General features: G+C 49.4%; 7 protein-coding genes and 1 non-coding gene across 8 annotated transcripts; 3 read left to right on the top strand and 5 right to left on the bottom strand.

The window, feature by feature from the left end:
- Positions 1–448: 448 nt before the first annotated feature.
- DEU56DRAFT_784880 (uncharacterized protein) lies at positions 449–1,318 on the bottom strand. Its single transcript, XM_041352250.1, has one exon. It carries the CDS (start codon positions 1,276–1,278, stop codon positions 646–648), a length of 633 nt encoding a protein of 210 aa, XP_041211781.1. The 5' UTR covers positions 1,279–1,318; the 3' UTR covers positions 449–645.
- Positions 1,319–4,432: 3,114 nt separating this feature from the next.
- Positions 4,433–6,871, top strand: DEU56DRAFT_129835 (cytochrome P450). Its single transcript, XM_041344689.1, has 10 exons — positions 4,433–4,672; positions 4,734–5,067; positions 5,124–5,201; positions 5,258–5,480; positions 5,537–5,560; positions 5,614–5,688; positions 5,749–5,905; positions 5,957–6,207; positions 6,262–6,351; positions 6,411–6,871. Exons 1-10 carry the CDS (start codon positions 4,592–4,594, stop codon positions 6,811–6,813), a joined length of 1,716 nt encoding a protein of 571 aa, XP_041211780.1. The 5' UTR covers positions 4,433–4,591; the 3' UTR covers positions 6,814–6,871.
- A 2,140-nt stretch (positions 6,872–9,011) lies between these two features.
- DEU56DRAFT_784861 (acetate and butyrate kinase) lies at positions 9,012–11,001 on the top strand. The gene is made up of 5 exons (XM_041352249.1): positions 9,012–9,541; positions 9,591–9,775; positions 9,828–9,868; positions 9,912–10,136; positions 10,193–11,001. Exons 1-5 carry the CDS (start codon positions 9,162–9,164, stop codon positions 10,646–10,648), a joined length of 1,287 nt encoding a protein of 428 aa, XP_041211779.1. The 5' UTR covers positions 9,012–9,161; the 3' UTR covers positions 10,649–11,001.
- A 1,560-nt stretch (positions 11,002–12,561) lies between these two features.
- DEU56DRAFT_730787 (P-loop containing nucleoside triphosphate hydrolase protein) lies at positions 12,562–13,625 on the bottom strand (the record flags this gene model as incomplete). Its single annotated transcript, XM_041348189.1, has 3 exons — positions 12,562–13,216; positions 13,263–13,456; positions 13,512–13,625. Coding segments are annotated over 3 exons (963 nt in total), but the record flags the coding sequence as incomplete, so codon positions are not given.
- Positions 13,626–13,901: 276 nt separating this feature from the next.
- Positions 13,902–15,471, bottom strand: DEU56DRAFT_129728 (P-loop containing nucleoside triphosphate hydrolase protein). Its single transcript, XM_041344688.1, has 4 exons — positions 15,192–15,471; positions 15,109–15,142; positions 14,862–15,055; positions 13,902–14,803 (listed from the first exon to the last, which is right to left on the bottom strand). The coding sequence occupies exons 1-4, from the start codon at positions 15,341–15,343 to the stop codon at positions 14,179–14,181; spliced, it is 1,005 nt and encodes a 334-aa protein (XP_041211777.1). The 5' UTR covers positions 15,344–15,471; the 3' UTR covers positions 13,902–14,178.
- A 726-nt stretch (positions 15,472–16,197) lies between these two features.
- On the bottom strand, positions 16,198–16,283 carry DEU56DRAFT_t47. The gene has a single exon. It is a non-coding gene; the product is annotated as a tRNA-Ala (tRNA).
- Positions 16,284–16,486: 203 nt separating this feature from the next.
- DEU56DRAFT_784848 (C5-sterol desaturase) lies at positions 16,487–17,929 on the top strand. The gene is made up of 5 exons (XM_041352248.1): positions 16,487–17,012; positions 17,070–17,170; positions 17,223–17,368; positions 17,420–17,524; positions 17,590–17,929. The coding sequence occupies exons 1-5, from the start codon at positions 16,567–16,569 to the stop codon at positions 17,677–17,679; spliced, it is 888 nt and encodes a 295-aa protein (XP_041211776.1). The 5' UTR covers positions 16,487–16,566; the 3' UTR covers positions 17,680–17,929.
- Positions 17,930–18,133: 204 nt separating this feature from the next.
- On the bottom strand, positions 18,134–19,905 carry DEU56DRAFT_784844 (WD40-repeat-containing domain protein). The gene is made up of 9 exons (XM_041352247.1): positions 19,618–19,905; positions 19,467–19,559; positions 19,229–19,402; positions 19,006–19,158; positions 18,840–18,946; positions 18,766–18,789; positions 18,594–18,715; positions 18,485–18,538; positions 18,134–18,429 (listed from the first exon to the last, which is right to left on the bottom strand). Exons 1-9 carry the CDS (start codon positions 19,768–19,770, stop codon positions 18,248–18,250), a joined length of 1,062 nt encoding a protein of 353 aa, XP_041211775.1. The 5' UTR covers positions 19,771–19,905; the 3' UTR covers positions 18,134–18,247.
- Between the last annotated feature and the right edge of the window lie 10 nt (positions 19,906–19,915).

Here is a 19,915-nt window from a genome sequence, read left to right as displayed (position 1 = left end):
TCTATCTTGCTAGCTTCTCCTCGGGATTCCGTATTGCTCTCCTCTTTCCGCAGGTCGACCATGTCACACCGTCATCATACCCCACACGATCGTTTCGAATATTCATTCCGTCACAGTCTTCATCAAGTTTCCGCCTGATCCTGTGGCTGGTCTTGGGTGGCGGCACAATATTTTCATGTTTATTGCTTCCATGTGTATTTTCTACAGACCCTTTAGGATATTCATTAGCCCCACTACTTGGCCGCGGGGGGCAATAATAAATATTGACTGCTAGCTTTCATATTGTCGAGGACGTTGTCGCACGGGTGACTGCCGTATGTCTGTCTGTCTGGACTGGGCCCATCCCGGGCTATGATCAAGTAGCCCTTCGAGGTTCTAGAATGTTTTTCGATATTATAGTAAGTTCGAAATCTGATTCAGATACCAGACAGTCTCAAAGTTTGATTATCTTCGCTATTCATATTCCGCAGCCCGATGTCAGCGCAAGAGAAATAATATACATTCAAAGACCAGGCATTGCAGCAGAATCATATCACTATCGTACAGCCTTCGAAATTATTAAAGTCAATGCAGTTGGATACCGATTCACGTTTCAAAGTCGATCGCCTGACTCAATGGCGACATTCCTCCACACGACCCCACAATCTATTTCCGCTCTTTCCATGCATCCTCTACGCCTAGTTTGGACCAACGCAGGGCCACATCTGAATCAGGGGATGGATTTCTGTCGGGAAGCTCTGCGGCGCCCTTGTGTGTGCCAGTTTCATCCATCAAGCCTAGCCCTCCGTAGCTCCCCCCTCTGCGACCCATCTCACCGGGTGCTTCTCCATATCTCACTGAGGCGCTTTCGCCAATGCCATCTGCATTTTGAGGAACAGCACGAGTTGTATAAGGGTGAGGAAGGCTCGCGCTACTTGAACTATATTTCCCCTCAGGGTTGGGCGCGTCTGTGGGTTTGAAATTGACATAAGGCGCTGTTGTGGGATATGCGCCTGACGGCACGGCATAAGGGGTATTGGCTGGGTCAGGCTCTGAGACCACATAAGTGCGCGTGCCAGCTGATGATATTTGGGGTTCAGGAGAGTGGTCATGCTGTTTCTCGTACGATGACGCCGACATTGGCGACACGTTCGAAGCAGAGCTCGGTGGTGATGTCAATGGTGAGTTGAGCACGACATAGGGCGAGTGAAACAAACGCCTGGGTGCGATAGCACGGATTTTAGGCGGCTGTGACAATGAGCGTGCATGCTTCGAAAAGACACGGAGAATGTTGGACATTGTGAGTTGGCTGGTGGTCGTCAAGACGTGGTTGGCGCCTGAGGAAATGCGTACGTGAACTGAATGTCATTAGACAAGCTCGTGAGAATATCGGTGACTTGTGACGTAAAGCGCTCTTGGACTTTTGCTTCCGCGGCATGTCAGTTATAGTCTTTCACAGGTCGCGAACATGAACAGAAGGTGGTCCATTCGCTGCTACTGACAGACAGCAACGCAAAGGTACGACTCCTTGCCTCTCCTTGTCTGGTCAATCGCGGCGATTGTACTGGAATGCACTAACTGAAATTTTCGTTATTGCCAATCTTCCCTTCATTTCGTCTTTTCCTAGCCCTCCAAGGTGCGCCAGTCTCCGCACCATCAACGCATGTTGGCGTGGAATAGAGTTGGCACAACATCGTGTAAAGCCGTATACTTAATTAAGAGGAAACAAGCTAGGACTGATCTTGTCAATAGATCATATCACTACACGGGCTCAGTCATGTGGTGAGCGAACACCATCGTTGAACTGGCTTCTGGATCGGCCACCAAAAATACTGGCTGCGCACCACTTCCGAAGACACCGCTCATTTCCCCTGGGTATTTCGTGGACAGATCGAGCGGCTCAACTCTGCAATATCTTCAGGTCGAGACATGTGATTGACAGAATTGTTTTTCTTGCTTACTGGAGAAACATATATGCTGTTGGAGAAGCAGAGATCTTCCATTCAGGTCATGCCCGATTTGAACCTGACCAGCTCATTATACCCTGTCCTTTCCCTAACGGGCAACGATCTTCGCTTCTCTATATCCGCTGCTTTAGGGTTCACCGTCCTGGTGGTCAGACCGTGTCGCGACCCACAATCCTACTCTGTGGTTCCCCATGAATTGAACCCGCTGAGTTATGATCGGCACGCACGAAGGGAATCCAGTCTCACAGATCGCAGCCTCCATCAGATACGTATATTTAGGCTTTGACATACAGAGTGCGTCCACCAACAAATGATTGATTGTTGAATATTTACTAGATCATATCGACATCCAGTGTAGCCTTTCCAGGGTTCTCCGCGGCCCCGAACGTTCAGACTTACTTCCTCATCGTGACATGAAACTTTTTCCGGCGTCACATTGGGTTCACCCCATTGCGTTGTTGCGACCGCATTTGCCCCCTTGAAAACGGAATCGCGGCTAGCCTCTAAAATACCTGACTCCCCTCTAAAGGAAACATTTGATTGTCATGATAGACCCTCACTTACGAGAATTGTCCGCGTATCGTGACTGTGGGTCCTCGGAGAGCGTTGTTGTACATCCCGACGCCGTTGGAAATTCCTTGGAAATTCCTTGGTCACCTTTTGCTAAAAACAATCCCGGATCTGAATTTCTCTAGGCTTTTCCCTGCGCTTTGCGCGGCGTTATTTTTCTGTCAACCCAACCAAGTAGATAAGCCCTCGATCCATCTAGGATACACTATGACCAGGGCACTACATGAATGTTGAAGCGGCGACGTCGTGGCGATCCAGGAAACGGGATAAAATCTGTTCCGATGGAATGACGTGATATGGAGCGATCATCCTTCATGGCCTTTCATAGACCGTTCATCGCCGCTGGTACGCGCTTCGTGGGGTACATTATTCTGACTTATCACTTATCAGATAAACCTCGACCAGCAATCATGATTACGCTGATATGTTCCTTTCGCCGCATTCCACACGGTGAACCAACAGGGTGGTCGAGGAAGTTATTTTGCCATCAATTTTGGTTAGTATGAGTTTCCTCTTCTGTATGGAAAGACTTACCATGTTCCATCGAGCGTCTGTTCTTAATCTTGGGCACTACAATCTTGCGTCTCTTTCGCGCTTCTGAGATACTAGTTTGTAATAGTGGCACTCCGGAGCTTGCGTTAATCTAGGGGGATCAGGGCACAGAACCATTCCAGTCAATTTTGGCTATCTGGGGCGGTGCGTTTTTTTTTTTCATATGTCAAGCTTCCCATTCCGACTCTGTCTGGTCAATAAGCCGAAATGGTATCCGATCAATTGCATGCACGGCCACAGAGTGTCACTCCAAGTCCCCCCGCATCCAGCATGTTCAAGGCTTCCAAACATCGAGGCATACCGTCGGAGCCGAGACCAACTGTCACGCGTCCGCAGCTCACGCGAAAGCAGCTCTGCCATCAGCGCCATGTTGCATAAGGGTTTGCGATCTCGTGCTGTTCGGTACTTACTTTTGGTATTATCAGGGCATCTTCCGCGAAGGAAACACTTTAGAATGTGTATCTTATATTGTTATCCGCAATATTGGCACGCCATTACACGTCATGATCTGAGTGGTGTCACCCTCAATTCAACCGTTCTATGTAGAAGGGGATGACGTCACTGCCTGGCAGAGACTGGGATGATTAATGGCAGAAGACGGTCACCGGTCAGTTGATTTCTTGGCTCTTGGACTCCGTGGTTGCTCGGCGGCCTATACCTCGGGCTGATAGGCTCTTGAGATCTTGAGTCCAGAAACAATATCTAGGTTCGGACCTTGGCCGCCAAAGTTAGACGATATTATTTTGGGTTGAACTTGAACAACGACGCCCATTAGTTTCAAAGTTCAACCTACCCACATATACGTCTCTTTCATCCCCGCCTCTTATTGAAGATAAAGTCATCATTTGTACATAAAATTGCCGAGTTGCGGCATATTCCGTACCAGACCTAAAAAGGCATTAGACTGCTGAAATGTTGTTTTTGTGAATGAGCCACCACAGGCAGGAAGCTGCAACAAATGGATTTCGCTTTGAACAGCAGCAAAGGTGATCATTTCAGACTAAAATGAGCTCAGAGCTCATGCCGATCCCCCGGAAGAGCCAACCTAGCAGGATAGTGACACAGGCACGGGAGGACCTGGAAACCCTGCACATTAACTTAAGTCCACGGACATCACTCAGGTGAGTGTACATCCTTCTCGGCACTTGTCGTTTTCCGTCACCGCGGCTTTGCTTGCCTAATACCGTTGGACCTAACCGAGTTTTGCCCCGTACGTTCCATTTGCACTTGTCGTACAGGCTAACTTACTCCATATTCATTTTGATTGTTCCGTTCGACTAAGTAACCAACTCCCATGGGGCCAAATCTTGCCCATATCGACGAGCCCGGATCGTTGTTATCTATTTCCATTCGTCAAGCCGCATCTCTGTTTAGATGTTGATCTCTGCAAGTCAAAATCTTCATCTAGTCCTTGGCCAATATGTCCAACTAGATTATGTCGAATTCTTCTTTTGATTCCGATTTCCGAAATTTCGCCAGCCTCTTAAATACAGGTTTCGTATCGCCTGGCAATATGTGTCCCAATGCCCACATACTCGGTTGACGCAAACATGTCTTCGCTATCACCACAAGGTGGCTTTCTCGTTGTGGTGGCCGCCGGCTTGGTAAGTGGCGGATATACCCCATGCATTATTACATTGCGTTCTGACCCTGGATCGTCGTTAGCTTTGTCATTTTGTATTCAAACGTTATGAGCCCACCACTCCGCTCTCTCATATGGGCCTGCTCGTCGTGGTTCCAGCCATTCTTACGATCTTGTTTTTGCCAAGCGCATCAACGTTTACGCGCGCAATTGCTTTTGTATACCTATTGTATTACTCTACTCTTCTCGTTTCTGTGATCGTGTACCGTCTATCCCCCTGGCATCCACTTGCAACATATCCTGGCCCCATCCCTTGCCGCATCTCCAAGTTCTGGATGGCATGGGCCTCTAGGGATGGGAAGCAACACCTGTACTACTCAAGACTGCACAAGACGTATGGCGACGTCGTCAGAATCGGTACATAACCTGTTAACTCGATTGTTTGTATCTGACAACCTTGTTTCTTGAACTAGGTCCTAACGAGCTATCAATACGAGACGTCAATGCTGTGGCCCCCTTGATGGGTCACAATGGTTTACCCAAAGGACCTCGTCAGTGATTTATTGCGCTCTGATATGTGGCGCCCGGACCTAATTTAGACATACAGACTGGGATGGACGCATGGCAGAGCAATCAGTTATCAGAACAGTCATCTCGGTGAGGGATCCCGTGGAGCACGCGCGACGGAGAAAGCCCTGGCACAGAGCTTTCAGTGTTACCGCACTGAAAGGTTATGAAGAGATTCTCGGAAAGCGAGTCCAACAATTCGTAACTATCCTCGAGCAACAGACAAAGCCCATCAACCTTTCTGAGCGTATAAGTCATTTCACGTGCGTCTTCCCACTTCCCACTTGTCTCCTTTTTGTTCCTGACTTAAATAACATAGGTTTGACTTCATGAGCGATATGGCGTGAGTGCACATGGTGTTTGGATGTTTCTAATCGAACTTAACGATTTCCCAAGATTTGGCGGAGGTTCTGAGATGTTGCGGGACGGTGATAAGGACAACACTTGGCATCTGCTCGAAAATGGACTTCCGTGAGTATAGGGAAGGCCAATATTACCATATGGAAAGACTAAATATATTTTCCTTTATAGAACTGCCTTAATTCTGTCACACGTGCCTTGGCTCGGAAAGTACTACGTCAAGTTGCCAAAAATTGGCGAGCTCAAGAAATTCAGAACGTTTTGTCAAGAACGTGCTATGCTCAGGCGTGTGCAAGGCTCTCTGAATAAAGACCTCTTTCACTATCTGGTTATTATTCCAATTGTTTATGTTGTATTCAGCTTTGCTGACAGTCCTCAGATTGATGAGGCGGGTCTTGAGCGCCACACTTCCCCTCCAACTTTTGCGGAAGTGGCATCCGACGGAGTCCTTGCTATAGTAGCCGGATCTGACACCACAGCAACCACCTTAAGCTCTCTATTCTTGTCGCTTCTGAAGCATCCCCAAACGTACTACCGGCTCCAAGCTGAAGTCGACAGCTTTTTCCCTCCTGGCGAAGATATACTTTCTACGGCTCATCACCCCCGTATGAGTTACCTCAATGCCGTAATGCACGTGCTCCATTCTTTTTATACTTTCGACTGACAGCTGACACTGGTTTTCAGTAACGAAACTCTGCGGCTCTTCCCACCAGTTCTCAGCGGAAGTCAGCGTGGGGTACCGAGAGGCAGTGACGGGAAGTTTGTCGGCCCTTAGTAAGCCCATCATTTATATACCAACACTTGCGAATCTAACTGACATAAACTCACCGTAGCTTCCTGCCCGAAGGCACCAGCGCATTCGTTCATACTTATTCCCTTCAGCGCGATCCTCGCAACTTCTCCCCCTCACCTGACACCTTCTGGCCGGAGCGGTGGCTCACACCTGAAGAGCGAGCGGCGCTCCCGTCGTTTGATTCAAAGGGCATGGATAAATTTTCAGTCATTCATGATACCAAGGCTTTTGTCCCGTTCTCCTTCGGCCCCGCACACTGCATTGGCAAGCAGCTCGCATGTCAAGAAATACGAATGGTAGTTTGTGCGATGATGCACCGACTGAACTTCCGCTTTGCGGAGGGATACGACCCAGAGTCCTGGGAACGCGACTTGAAGGATTATTTTGTTGCCACGAAAGGGAGCCTGCATGTTGTCTTATCTCCACGGAATCTAACTGCTTGAATGCCTGAGAGTTGCATGGACATGACGGTTATCTTACAGCGCCTAGTTATTGACACGCATCGATCTAATCTCGTTATCACGGATGTACCTATGCAGTGACCTCTTGTTGTGTTCGTTATGGTTGTATTGTATTAGTTTGGGAGCCGATCACGGTCATCTTAAATAAAAATTTCATCGGGAATCTGTCAGAAGGATGTTCAGGGCGTCATCTGGCATCATGGATCAGACTCTCGTCAGGCCCACCGGTCGCACCCAAATGTCCCAATATACAAGTCATAGCACCGGATGAGGAACCACCGAGACAAATCGATTCTATCTCCGCATCTCAGAACCCCTCACAAAACAGTAGATCATCCATCAAAAATAAAAATAAGGGAAAACACACGGGAGCTTCGAGATATCCACCAATGGCCAATAAGACAATATGGTCGGGCATCACACTGGAGCAGAAAAGAGTTAGATGTGTTTTATTCAGTCCTGCTCGCATTTGTATCGATCACGGGTTGATGATTTCACGAATAAAGACTATCGCTTCATGCAGCTAATTTTGTGTATTCGCTTGGCAAACGATATCGATCAGTCCCGCGCTGCGGTCGATTAGAAATTCGTTTAGACCCGCAGCGACTGGACCAGGAGAGTAAGATCTGAGAAGCAAATCTGGTTTCACGGCACCGGGAGAAGTGTATAAGGATGTTGTTCCTCGGAGAAGCAACGGAAGGGAAATCAGGTGCACGCAAAGACTGCAAAAGGATATAGGTTTCTCAGTGAATTGCGAGTCAAAGCCCTGAACTGTTTGAACACCGGCCGAGCTCCCGGGGTATTCCAGGGCATCTCCTTGAGGGATGATGATGCTTGAGCGGCCAGAAGGTTGACAGAAGTTGCCAGTAGTCACTGCGGAGCCTCGGACAAGCGTTTGGGGGACCGATTTTAAACCCGAACGTAAGGACTTGAAACCAAGTATGTAAAGTAGACAAATACTTGACTTCAATATTTGATTGAGCCTCAAGGAGCTCTGGTAATCAATTGGCGGCTGACCGGCAACACTTGCAAGCGTTCACAGTGTTCTTGTAGATCCGAACCCTCCAAAAAGCCGCATAACCCCTCAGGCATCGCTGGATGAGTTCTATATTGTGACACTAACGGTGTAACGTACTATGTTGAACTCGGCCCGTCAGATCGCAAATGCCCTATTGGCAGGATCCCAACGGCCGGTGCTTAAAATTGTTATTCCAATGAGAGCTTGGAGCCATGGCCTTTGAGAACCGCACGCGTAAGGTCCGGTATGAAAATTCGTTGTGTCGTCAGTATTCGCAATTTGGCAAAAAGAACGCAACTCAGGTCCATGGCGAACGGTACTAGAGGGGAAAGAATCCACCTGAAGAAATTACTTTCTCAAGAGTAGTTCTCCAGTATCTTTGTCCGAATAATGTTGCAAGTTGCGGACGCGGGATCCTCGGGCGATGCACTGGTTCACCCGAAAATTGAATAAATTATATGAAATTAGTTCGGAGAACAAGAGAGAACAGTGAAAACGTTTGATTGATAGTAGCTATAACGTGAAACTGTGTGTGTGGACCAGAGTAGTGAAGTTGAATTAGTCCACTGATGAATCTACGGGGGACGTAAATCTACACGTTGAGTCGTAGCATCACAATACCATGACGATCCGCTAGAAGGATGCCGAAAGGTGGAGACAAACTCGGTGACGGGCTACGCCGTCCTATCTGGCGTCAGAATTGGCGACAGCGACAGCATAGGATGCTGCTGGATGCAGGGGTTCCATAGGGAGACCAAGCCAATCCAACCAAAAGACAGGCTCATTAGCAAGATGGACAATATTCTTGAGGAACGTGCGAGCTTGGGTACGCTGGAATGAAGATTACGAGTGGAGTGGGTGCGAATAGGGAAGGCTGCGGTAAGGCACAACTTGATACATGAATTGATTTGCTGACCCGAAAAAGTTGGCGCGTTGACGGGCGTGACGCCTTCATCAAACTCAATCTTAAATGTGGGCGGTTCAAGCTGTAGGTGGAAAGCGGAAGCAGATGGCAATGGTCCGTACGCGGGGACGAGTTGCATTAGGAGTTGAGTAAAAATTAGCGGAGGACAATGAAAGGTGAAATAAAAACATACGTGGAATCTGGGGGGTCGACAAGTCAGATGTGTTCATGGCTCTAGGACATGCGACGGTTGGAGTTGTTCAAGTTCGTGCGACACGCGCGCGTCAAGTAGAAACGCGGTCACGTGCCTTTAGGTCAGCTTCTGAACTCGTCAGCACTGAGCACACCAGTGGTACCGTACTGCAGGGCCTATACTAAAGCACTTACAATCAGTTGCCTCGTACTACCATGTCGCTCGTGCTTGCCGTCAATGCTGGCTCGTCTTCGCTTAAGATTTCACTCTTCCGCCGTTCTGCTGATAATGCCGCGAACCCAGTATTACTCCTATCCTCGACCACATCATCCATATTTGCCCCTCCAGCCAAGTTCAAGTTCAGTCCTGTCGCAATTCAACACAGTTCGTTGAACGAAGAAGTCGACTCAATCCATGACCATCCGTCGGCATTTTCGTACTTCCTGGATCGCCTCAAGGAAGAAGCGAGCGTTGACCCAACTGACATTAAGCACGTTGCACATCGTGTAGTGCACGGTGGTGACTACACAAGCCCTGTCATAATATCTGAAGAATCCTATCACCACATCGAAAGATTGTCCAACCTTGCTCCTTTGTACGTTTTTTTCCGACTTGCATTCAGTGTTGCGTTACGAAGCCTGTAGGCACAATGGATCCGCTCTTTCCGTCATTCAGTCGGCCATCAGGGCCCTTCCGCACGCGAAATCCGTCGCATTTTTTGACAGTGCATTCCACAAAGATCTCCCGATTCATGTAGCTTCCTATGCGATCAATCAGGTGGTAGCACAAGAGAAGGGATTGAAGAAATACGGTTTCCATGGTTTAAGCTGTATGCACTCATCTGTCCTCGCTAAAATGACGCTGAAGCTATATCTTCCTAGATGCGTTCATATTGCGGGCAGTAGCTGCGCAGCTTAACAAGGTATTTAGTATCTTGCTGTTTGATTACATTCTGACCTCCTCAGGCTCCGGAAACTCTAAACATCATCGCTCTTCACCTCGGTTCGGGGGCTTCCATGTGCGCCATCCGCAATGGCCAGTCCATCGATACGAGTATGGGGTTCACCCCACTCAGTGGGCTACCTGGAGCTACGCGTGCTGGTGATATAGACGCGAGCCTAATTTTCCACTACACCAATCGTTCTCCGGCGTGTATGAGCCACGTTTCAAAGGAAGTTAAAGTGACAGAAGTTCAGTTCTTTCCTTTCTTTTGCAAGATGGGAGCTCAAGCGTTCGTTATTGACAGGCTGAGGACGTCCTTAACTTCAAGTCGGGCTGGAAGGCACTTACCGGCACAACCGATTTCAAAGAAATCACGGAGAAGGCAGACACGAGTACACTTTCTGATCCCATGTCTCGCACCACAGACCCATATACGCTTGCGTTCCGCATCATGCTAGATCGCATACTCCATTTTTCCGGGGCATATCATCTGGCTCTCCACGGAAAAGTTGATGCCTTGGTTTTTGCGGGAGGCGTGGGAGAACGGAGCGTTGAGTTGAGACGTGCCGTTGGAGAAGCTGTCGCGTGCCTTGGGTTTGCGGCGATCGACGAGACGAAAAACACCCAAGTGAATGATGACGAAGGCATCGTTGTGGACATCGGGAAGAGTGACAGGGGGATGAGGATGTTGGTTTGTCGTACTGACGAGCAGCTCGAGATGGCAAGAGAATGTTCTCTCACACAAGAATTCTGGGTTTAGAAATTTGCAGGGTCGTTTGAAGCCGTTTATAAATTGCAATTGATGGAACTTGTTTTTCAAAGTGGAACCCAGTGGAAATGCAAGGTTGAACGTTCTCCCCATGCCACAGGACGATCACGAGCCGCTTTACGATGTCTGCACTTATTACCGGCGGATCGAGGTCGAAGCCTCGTCTCTCAACGAAAGCCCCAAAGCAGGTCACACACCAACTGACCACCCGCGGAGTACGAGGTGGCATCGAGAACCGATTCCTACTTAGTCTTCCCTAGGTGGACCAATAGAAGGAAGATGGTCGTTTACCCGATCCCAGACCCAGACAAGTCAACAGTAGCATATGCACTTGTCACATCTGCAGCTCAACGTCGTGGCCAGATACTAAACATTCCAGGACTGTACGGTGAATATATACGTGACTCAGACAAGGTAAGGAAACGAACTAGTACTGTGTCGTACATGATGCATGTCAGTTCAATAGGTTAAGGACCAGCATTGGTCAATCGCAGGGCTCAGGGCTAGTAGTACATAATCGAAATTCACTTCCTCGCCGTCTTCGTCGTTCCCCACCACGTCATGGCTGCTTTCCATACGACGAATGGCAAAGTCGGCATTAGAACACCCGCCTGGGGCAAGACACGATCGAGTGACCTTTCCTCAACGTCAGACAGTCTTCGTTCGTAGTCTATCTTCGCCGCCCGAGCCCGCTCGCGCGCCTTCGTCAGTTCTTCCTCGAGCTGTTGGTTCTTCCTTTCCGCTGCTTCACCCTGGCGCACTTGTTCTGCTAGATCTGCGCTCTGTCCTTCCGATTGAGCAGCTAGCTGTCTCAGCCGAGCGAGTTCTTCCTGCATTCGCCTTTGGTTCTCTTCCTGTTTCTTCTGTTCTTCAAGGAGCCCAGCGAGTTCTTCCTGCATTCGCCTTTGGTTCTCCTCTTCCCGTTTCTTCTGTTCTCCAAAGAGTATCACACGCTCTAAGTCTTGCGCCTCCTTAGCAGCAGCGGCTTCGCGTTTTGCCCTCGCCTGCGCCTCCTCAAGTTCTTTGCGTGCTCGTGCGACTTCTTCCTCCGTTTTCTTCCGGTGCTCCTCCTCGCGCTGCTTGGCCAATTTTTGTTGCTCCACGAGACGCGACTGGGTTTCTTCTTCGGCTTTCTTGGCGGCTGCTGCCTCCTCCTGTTTGCGTTTCTCTTCGGCTTTTGCAGCCTCTTCCATTTCCCGCCGAGCACGCAGGAGCTCGTCTTCAAGGCGTTTTCTGTGAGCTTCTTCCTCGCGTAGTTTGGCTTCATGTTGCTCTGCGAGCAGTCGTACGCGCGCGTCTTCTTCAGCTTGCCTAGCCAACACAGCCTCACGCTCTCGGGTGGCGTGCGCCTCTTCCATCTCCCGTTGCACTCGAGCCAGCTCTTCTTCGCGTCGTCGTGCTAGCTCCTGTTGTTTAACGAGACGGATTCGGGCGCTTTCCTCAGCCTGCTTCGCTGCGGTACTCTCGGCCTCCTTTTGTGCGTGGGAAGCCTTGACTTCCTCTAATTCTTTCTGTCTCTGCACAAATTCTTCTTGCAGGCGTACTCGTTCCGCTTCCTCCCGAGCACGTTCTCTTTCCGCGGCCTCCATGGCAGAGCTCTGTCGCTGGTGCTCAGCCTCTAACGCTGCCAGCCTCTCTCGCTCTCGCTTGACTTCTTCGGCGTGAGCAACATCGGCCATCTCTTTAGCAATGCGTGTCTTCTCCATATCATCCCGAAGACTTTGGAGGTGCTTCTGGTGAGTTTCTTCCGCAAGCGCTCTTGCCTTGCGTTCTTCTTCTAACTCGCGCGCGCGCCGCTCGTCCTCTGCCTGTTTGGCAGCAAGAATCTCGTTCTGCTTTCGAACGTGCAGAAGTTCCTGTTGCTCTTTCTCAGTCAGGACTCTGGCTACCTCGCCTTGAAGGCCCTGCAGCGTCTGGTGCTGCTTCTTCTGCTCGTCCTCCATCCGCAGGATTAGAGCCTCGAGGCGTGCGCGCTCGGCAGCGAACTCGGCTGCCATGCGCTGAGCGCTTTCCTCGATGCGTGTGCATTCCTGCTGCTTTTTCTCAAGCTCTTCCTGAAGTTCGCCCCTCGTCTCCTCGTCTTTGGCGCGCATAGCGGCTTCCATCTCTGCCCGAAGATTATGGATCTCCTCTTTGTGGTGATCCGCTTGTTCGTCGAGAGCGCGCCTCAGCTCAGAGCCCGCAGCGGTCTGCTCGATGGGCTTGTGCTCGTTGACGATTTCCTGTTGAATGCGGAGCGTAGCGGTTTGGCTGTTGATGAGATAGCGGAGGGTGGTATGTGCGGACTCGAGGGTGCCATCGTGACGGAGCATCCGAGCGCCCTTCTCAAGCACAGGCTTGAAGAATTTGTCCTTGCCTGCAAGTTCGGCCTCTCTGGCCTCGCCAATCTCACGTCTCACTTCTGACCACATGTTGGTCACGATGATAACGTTTTTGAGTGAGGTTTCTCCGCAAAGCTCGCGGAAGATCTTGAAGTTGCGCTTGGACGTGCCACCCATCCTGAAGTCAGAGATGCGGTGCATGTAGATGACGCCAGAGAGTCTGGCGCCATGTTCGTAGCTGAAGAAACGCTTAGCTTGAGGAAATCTATTGTGGAATCACGTACGTCTTGGTGAGATATGCGGCGATCATGGTCAAAATGTCGGTATCACTTCGGCTTGTATCATCAAAGCCGGGCGTATCGATCAGGGTCACGATACGCCCGCTGACGACAAAGGGCCGTGAAGTTCGCACTTCGCTGGTGCAACTCTCGAGGCCGCGGCCAACGGGGAGGTTCGACCCGCTAGCCTTATTGATAAACTGTGTCCCACGAGAGTAAGCAACGCAAGGTTCGGGACCAGGAGACTGTACATACCGTGGATTTACCACTACCGGTTGCGCCCATGACGCTAGAAAGAGCGTCAATACATTGACTCGAAGACACTGAAGGTACGTACGCAATCCGGATTTCCCTGTTTGGATTCGACATTGTGACTCAGTAATTAGCAGGTGTCGATCTATGCAAGAGGAGGTACAGTTGTATACTGAGACAGGCGATGCGTTGTGCAGATACTTTTGCCAATGCGAGGAACGCGGGGGTTTAAATACGCCTGCTGAATTATCGCTCACCCACTTCTTGCGGCGGCACGGTCTTCGCGAGGCGCAGCCCCTAACGTGCCTGGCGAAATGTTGAGCCCTACCTCGTTGCTTGGAGCTCGACTTGGGCGAGATCACCGCTGAATGAATCTCGGCGTGTTGATATGACTGGAAGCAGCCTCGCTTCGTCCTCGCTGAGCGCAATGTTAGTCCATTCTTGAGTGGCGTCTCCGTAATGCTGGGTGACTGCCCTTAACATTGTAAATCGTTTAAGACAGTATCACAGCTTCTGATGCTGACAAGGGTTTTGTCGGTTACACACCAATGTATAGAGGTATATTTTCTGATACAACTGTAGTCCAACCAATACTATGCTATGGGGCCAGGGGTCAGGATTATCCGTATTGTCAGCCAAACGATCGCCAAGACAAACTGTATTGCGCCAGTCACCCACCACGCGCGTGAAGTTGCTCCTCTATTCTCCGAAGTTCTGCTTGATATTCGGATGCCAACATCGCAGCCTCGTTTTGCACGCGTAAAAGCTCCGCTTCCATCTTCTCCGACTCCTCCTGAAGCTCAATTCGCGTCTCCTCATCTTGCGCCTGAGCGGCTTCCTCCAACTCTACTCGCAGCTTCTCCAGCTCTTGACGGTTCCTCTCCGCTTGCTCCATAAGTTCGCGGTTTAGCTGCGCATAGGCACCCGTCTGAGTGATGTCATTTACTGCTGCGAGTTCGCTTTGGATGCGTAAGACTACGGGGTCTATGCCAGTCAGCTTCTGAATGATCTTGTGGGCACTTTCTTGATCATTCATGTGGCGTAGGAGACGAGCGCCGTTGTCGAGGATTGGTTTGAAGAATATGTCCTTTTCGCGCAGTTCTTTTTCCCGCGCTAGGGCATCCTCGGTTATGTCGTCGCCCCACATGTTCGTAACCATGAGGACATTCTTGTACGCCTCTTGACCACACAACTCTTGAAACATGGTAAAATCACGTCTTGATGTACCCCCGACTCTGATGTCGGAGATTCGGTGCATGTAGATGACACCAGACAGAAGTTTATCTTGCTTGTGCCTAGAAGTCAATCTGTTAATGCGCTAGGCTACCTATAATGTCAATGACGGGTACGAACATAGTCTGCAGGTAGGCAGCAATCATCTTCAGCACGTCTGTGTCGCTCTTCGTCGTGTCATCGAAGCCAGGCGTATCGACGAGGATGACACGAGCTTTGTCCAGCAAGAATGCTTGCGACATCTGCACTTCGTTTGTACAGCTCTCAAGCCCCATACCAACTCTCAATTCCGACCCAGATGCAGTGTTGATGAACTATTCAATTTTTTTATCAGCGTTGACGACCGGAGCACAAGGAAATGTCAGACCGTTGTCTTGCCACTGCCGGTGGCACCCATTACGCTGTGGGGTAGATTAATCACCGCCCAAAATCTCAATGATGATTACGCACGCTATGTAAATGGTCTTAGGCTCCAGCTCTTGGCGTAGTTCTGTCTCTGAACCTAGTAGTCTTTGCGGGTCAGCAACATCAACCTGGCCTGACTCCAGATCCCTGGGCTTCCTGCGTCTGGAAGAAGTAAAGTAACTGAGACATCCACCCATGCTGTCGTCGAAGTTGGTGCTGTGTCTGGGTTTTGTGTGCTATACTGGGTTTTGTAGATCGTAAACGCACCGCCGGCGTGGACCAAGGGAGCCTACAGTTCAACACGTGTTCACCACATTGTCCAGGCGCACTGGACACCACGCTCATCTGCCTCAGCCTAAAACCATTATTTCATGCTATCATTGTGATCGTGATAGTGTAGTGAGGTGCCATTGAGTGGGGAAATGCAGCAGGGCGATGAACATACGTGACCCAGATGCAATACATGACCCAGACGCGTTATCCGTTGAAACACGCACGGTCAACGCCTGTCCATGTCAACGCCTGTCAATGCCCAACTGGTACAAATGGACCTGGAACACATGATGATCGTGCATTTAGGGTGGACGACAAGAACGGATTGCCACAACGGCGGGCTGCCAATGAATTATATCCATGGTACCTCGCGAGAAGAACACGATACATGCGGAAGTTCACCGACCCTTGGCGGTTCCTAGTGGATGCAGCCGCACCAACTCCAGTGTTGGTTCGCCACGTGAGTTTGTATTCGGAGACACAGCCAGCGTCGGCGGACCGCGTGTACATTTGCGGGCTTCCGTGGGGTTCTTGAAATCTTTTCCTTGAAGACGGTGTGAGCCCGTTGTTACTAAACGTGCCATAGTTAGCCGGGACCACCCACTCGCTGTACTTCCGCTACCTCTTCCACAGTACTGGTAAATCCCACAGTTGCGATGAACGGACATGCTATTCTGCCCCAAAGTCGTACCATTCAGATGCATGGAACTCGATATGATGTTGGTGTTCGATGCCGTGCGGTTATAATGAGGACCAAAAAAATGCGAAGAAAAAAAGTTGGACGCTCAGGGGATTGAACCCTGGACCTTATACAAATTGGATGCTTGGTGCAAAGCATACGCGCTACCACTGCGCTAAGCGCCCTTGTTATTTACTTGAGCTCTTGCAATAATATTCTTTGACTGACTTGACGCGTCGTCATTGTAATTAGACTTCATACTGAGAGAATGTTTCCGTTGACGCTGAGTTTAAATCGTGTCAAATTAAAATTAACCATGTTGGGATGCTTTGTCATGCCGTCGGTCAATGGGTCAAAAAAGTGGTTCGATGGAAATGTCGTATATAACAGTTTGTCCGAAACGTTGTCTGTTCGCTCTCGGTACCTGCTGGTTAGGTCAAGTGACTTTCAAGCTGATTTTTAGGCACCATGGATCTTGTTTTGCACCTCGCAGACGACTATCTCCTTGACAAAGTATGGGCGCGCCTGCTGCCCCTCGACGACCACCTGTATGCTTCCCTCCCCACGTCTGCAAACTTCACGTCAATCACGCATCTTTCACAATCTACCTGGCCTCGTGATTACATTCCTAGACAAATTATTTCTCTCAGCGTAATCACCCTCGTGGGCATTCACATCCTCTATTTCTTGTTCGCGTGGCTGTCATACAAATTCATTTTCAACCATGAGATGATGCGCCATCCACGCTTCCTAGAAAATCAGGTCAAACAGGAGATTCAAAGCAGTATACAAGCATTCCCTGTAATGACCCTTCTCACCCTGCCTTGGTTCCAAGCGGAGGTAATGGGTTACTCCAAACTCTACGATAATGTGGAAGACTATGGTTGGGCTTACTTGGTCCTATCAGTGCCACTGTCAGTACTTTTTATCTTTTTTCTCGACCGTGACATCTACTCAACATTTGTTGTTAGCTTCTTGTTTTGCACCGACTTTGGAGTTTACTGGACGCACCGACTATTGCATCACCCGAGTGTATATAAAACACTCCATAAGCCTCACCACAAGTGGATAGGTATGTTGCTCTGCTCTATATACCATATTCTTGCGCTTACATATTTTTGTAGTACCGACCCCTTTTGCCTCTCATGCTTTCCACCCTGTAGATGGCTACCTCCAATCTGTCCCATATCACATCTTCATATTCACAATCCCTCTTCATCGATTGCTATATCTTGGTCTCTTTGTTTTCGTCAATATTTGGACCATTCTGGTGCGTGCCTTGCATGACTCGCATGGACTATTCTGACGTCAACGGTAACAGATCCATGATTCCGATATGGTTACGGGACACGCCCTTGAAAAGGTGATAAACGGACCTTCCCATCACACACTCCATCATCTTTACTTTACAGTGAATTTTGGTCAGGTACGCTTTACCGTTTACGCTTTCTCGTGGCTATCCCCTAAAGTCTCTTTTTCCCCCACGCTCAGTACTTCACTTTGGCAGACCGTGTCGGTGGCTCATACCGCCAGCCCGAGTCGTCCCTCGATCCCATGCTGGAGATCAAGAAACAGTCATAAAAACGATGATGATAATCGCAGCGAACATATATTATCATCCAATTATAGACTGTCATGCACCCTAGCCGCTACGTATGGATCATCTACTCGCTGAAGTTAATACTTGTCATATATTTTTTTTCGCGTTGCATACTTGCTTTTTCGTTGAAACCACTTGAACTTTTAATGAAATATTGTGTTGGGTTGTTCGTTTGACCCCCGAATTCAGTGTCCACCACACAGTCGGACTAAATTTCCATTTATCCACGGGTCAAGTCTATCTTCAAGACATTTCCAGCGTTCGCTTTCAAATCCACACCTGCAAGATCGTCCAAGATCTGCTATTTTATTTCAGAGGCAAATATTATGCAAGTGGTACTCAGTGCGTTTAGAAGAACATTTCACCCCTATCTCACCCTATCTCATAAACTAAGACGGCGCCAGCTACCAGGTTCCATCATTCCTAAGGCCTAACGAGGGTAGTCGGAGAAACAACTGCCGTGCTATTAATGCAACACATCGACACATGGATGTAGATAGCGTACTATGTACTCAAACGTCAGCTCAAAAAACTGTCTCGATGCCTCAACTACTTCTTTGGTCGCCTCTTGACCTCATCGTCCTTGCAAGCATGTAACATGAGTTTGTTGGGGTGTCCTGGCGTCATGCCGCTGTGGCCCTTGGACCAGTCATACGAGACAGCATATGCGAAGATCGTGCCGTTGCGATTGAATGCTGTAGCACTGATCGGCCCAGGAGCCGCTTCAAAAGCTAGGAAAGGTATGATCAGTACAACCAAAAAGGCCGGCAATCAGAGTGGAGATACTCTTTAGTCGTGTGCGGGCGTCTTTGTCCCAGAAGTGGATGGTCCCATCAGAGCCTGGGTTGTCCGAATTAGACTATTGGAAACCAGCCACATGGATCTCGATGCTTACCACAAGTAGAGAAGGTCCCGTGCACAGGATGGAATGAAATGTCATTGACGGCGTACACGAGAGATTGGTCCTTGGCGTTCGGCGTCTGGTCTTTTCGATGGCACTTGAATGAAAAGTTGTTCCTGTATAACACGTAAATGAAAGTATGAACGGAGCCGTGATATACCCGTACGAGCTGTCTTTGTCTTCGACGTATCTGTGAAATAATGAATGCCCGTAAGCCAAGCATCTGGCAAGATTACGTACTGGATGGCGACACGGCCTTCCACACTACCCACAGCAAACCCACTGCTAGCGGAGTTGGTGAAGCATGAAACGACACGCGTTTGCCATTTCAGCGGGGAAGAGATGGTCTTAATGAATATATATATATAAGTCATGTGTAGACATCAAGTGAACATCGTGGACATACTTTGTATGCTGTGTTGGGGTTTGTGAGATTGAAAATCTGGATATTTCGCTCTGCCGTGGCAACTACCATGAGCGGATATTGGACATCCATGCTGTAGCAGCGCTCAGGAAGTGCAACAGTGGCAACAGGAGTTGGCGAGCGCATATCCCAGTACTATGGTAGTGAGTGATACGAGTTATGAGTCACATACATGCACGTGGTATGAGGACTACAGCAGGCTTACTTTTACGGTCTTATCCCAACTGCCAGTGGCCAGAATGCCACCCTGTGGGGTCTCGATCCACTTCACGACCTTTACAGGGGCATCGTGCTGTGCCACCTGCTGTGACTGCCCATTCGTGATATCAAACATGCGTGCGGCATTGTCCGCACCCCCCGAAATAACTTTGTTACCCTCCTAGAGGCCGAAGAGCAGGCGATTCAGCCATGTCAGGTGGATATCAATGGAAGGACGAGCGCACCTTGTTCCAGCACACGCTCAACACAGGTCCTTGGTGGCCAAACATTGCCTTGCCTTGAGTCTGCCCTCCAGCGCCAACTTCATACAAACGCACCTATCGATGTATAGATTGCGCGTCAAACATAAGCCAGATACCGCCTAATACCACTTACATTGTTGTCCCAGCTCCCTACAGCTAGATAGTCTGCTGCAGGAGAGAAAGCTAGGGAAGAGATGGAGTCAGTCGGCGGCTCCGGGACTTCAATATCCTTTTCTGCAGGCGCCGCTGGTGCTGTTGAAGCCGTGCTGGCTCCAAAAAATGACATGACGTCTCAAAACAGATGGAACTGAGAAGATTGCAAAGGTGCAATTCTAAGGAGCAATTCAGTTTAAGTGCAACTGTTCACGAAGCTCGCAAAGGTGGCGTGGTAATTTAAGGGTCACGCTGTCATGAACGTCGATGTCGACGAT

Source organism: Suillus clintonianus (genome assembly GCF_016758775.1).
Source record: "Suillus clintonianus strain FC179 chromosome Unknown DEU56scaffold_14, whole genome shotgun sequence".
Taxonomy (NCBI): domain Eukaryota; kingdom Fungi; phylum Basidiomycota; class Agaricomycetes; order Boletales; family Suillaceae; genus Suillus; species Suillus clintonianus.
This window is presented reverse-complemented; position numbering and strand designations above follow the sequence as displayed.

What these genes read in the sequence shown, in the direction of transcription:
- DEU56DRAFT_129728 (XM_041344688.1), bottom strand. Translation starts at nt 15,343, where the DNA reads ATGGGTGGATGTCTCAGTTACTTTACTTCTTCCAGACGCAGGAAGCCC. An exon ending in CCGGCAGTGGCAAGACAACG is followed by an intron (nt 15,056 to 15,108) that starts GTCTGACATTTC and finishes AAAATTGAATAG; the next exon opens with TTCATCAACACTGCATCTGG. An exon ending in GCTGCCTACCTGCAGACTAT is followed by an intron (nt 14,804 to 14,861) that starts GTTCGTACCCGT and finishes ATTGACTTCTAG; the next exon opens with GCACAAGCAAGATAAACTTC.
- DEU56DRAFT_784848 (XM_041352248.1), top strand. Translation starts at nt 16,567, where the DNA reads ATGGATCTTGTTTTGCACCTCGCAGACGACTATCTCCTTGACAAAGTA. An exon ending in TTGGTCCTATCAGTGCCACT is followed by an intron (nt 17,013 to 17,069) that starts GTCAGTACTTTT and finishes ATTTGTTGTTAG; the next exon opens with CTTCTTGTTTTGCACCGACT. An exon ending in GCCTCACCACAAGTGGATAG is followed by an intron (nt 17,171 to 17,222) that starts GTATGTTGCTCT and finishes ATATTTTTGTAG; the next exon opens with TACCGACCCCTTTTGCCTCT.
- DEU56DRAFT_129835 (XM_041344689.1), top strand. Translation starts at nt 4,592, where the DNA reads ATGCCCACATACTCGGTTGACGCAAACATGTCTTCGCTATCACCACAA. An exon ending in TGGTTTACCCAAAGGACCTC is followed by an intron (nt 5,202 to 5,257) that starts GTCAGTGATTTA and finishes TTAGACATACAG; the next exon opens with ACTGGGATGGACGCATGGCA. An exon ending in CTGCTCGAAAATGGACTTCC is followed by an intron (nt 5,689 to 5,748) that starts GTGAGTATAGGG and finishes TTTCCTTTATAG; the next exon opens with AACTGCCTTAATTCTGTCAC.
- DEU56DRAFT_784844 (XM_041352247.1), bottom strand. Translation starts at nt 19,770, where the DNA reads ATGTCATTTTTTGGAGCCAGCACGGCTTCAACAGCACCAGCGGCGCCT. An exon ending in TGAGCGTGTGCTGGAACAAG is followed by an intron (nt 19,403 to 19,466) that starts GTGCGCTCGTCC and finishes TTCGGCCTCTAG; the next exon opens with GAGGGTAACAAAGTTATTTC. An exon ending in CGCCCGCACACGACTAAAGA is followed by an intron (nt 18,430 to 18,484) that starts GTATCTCCACTC and finishes TACCTTTCCTAG; the next exon opens with CTTTTGAAGCGGCTCCTGGG.
- DEU56DRAFT_784880 (XM_041352250.1), bottom strand. Translation starts at nt 1,278, where the DNA reads ATGTCCAACATTCTCCGTGTCTTTTCGAAGCATGCACGCTCATTGTCA.
- DEU56DRAFT_784861 (XM_041352249.1), top strand. Translation starts at nt 9,162, where the DNA reads ATGTCGCTCGTGCTTGCCGTCAATGCTGGCTCGTCTTCGCTTAAGATT. An exon ending in TAGCTGCGCAGCTTAACAAG is followed by an intron (nt 9,869 to 9,911) that starts GTATTTAGTATC and finishes TGACCTCCTCAG; the next exon opens with GCTCCGGAAACTCTAAACAT. An exon ending in AGGAAGTTAAAGTGACAGAA is followed by an intron (nt 10,137 to 10,192) that starts GTTCAGTTCTTT and finishes CGTTATTGACAG; the next exon opens with GCTGAGGACGTCCTTAACTT.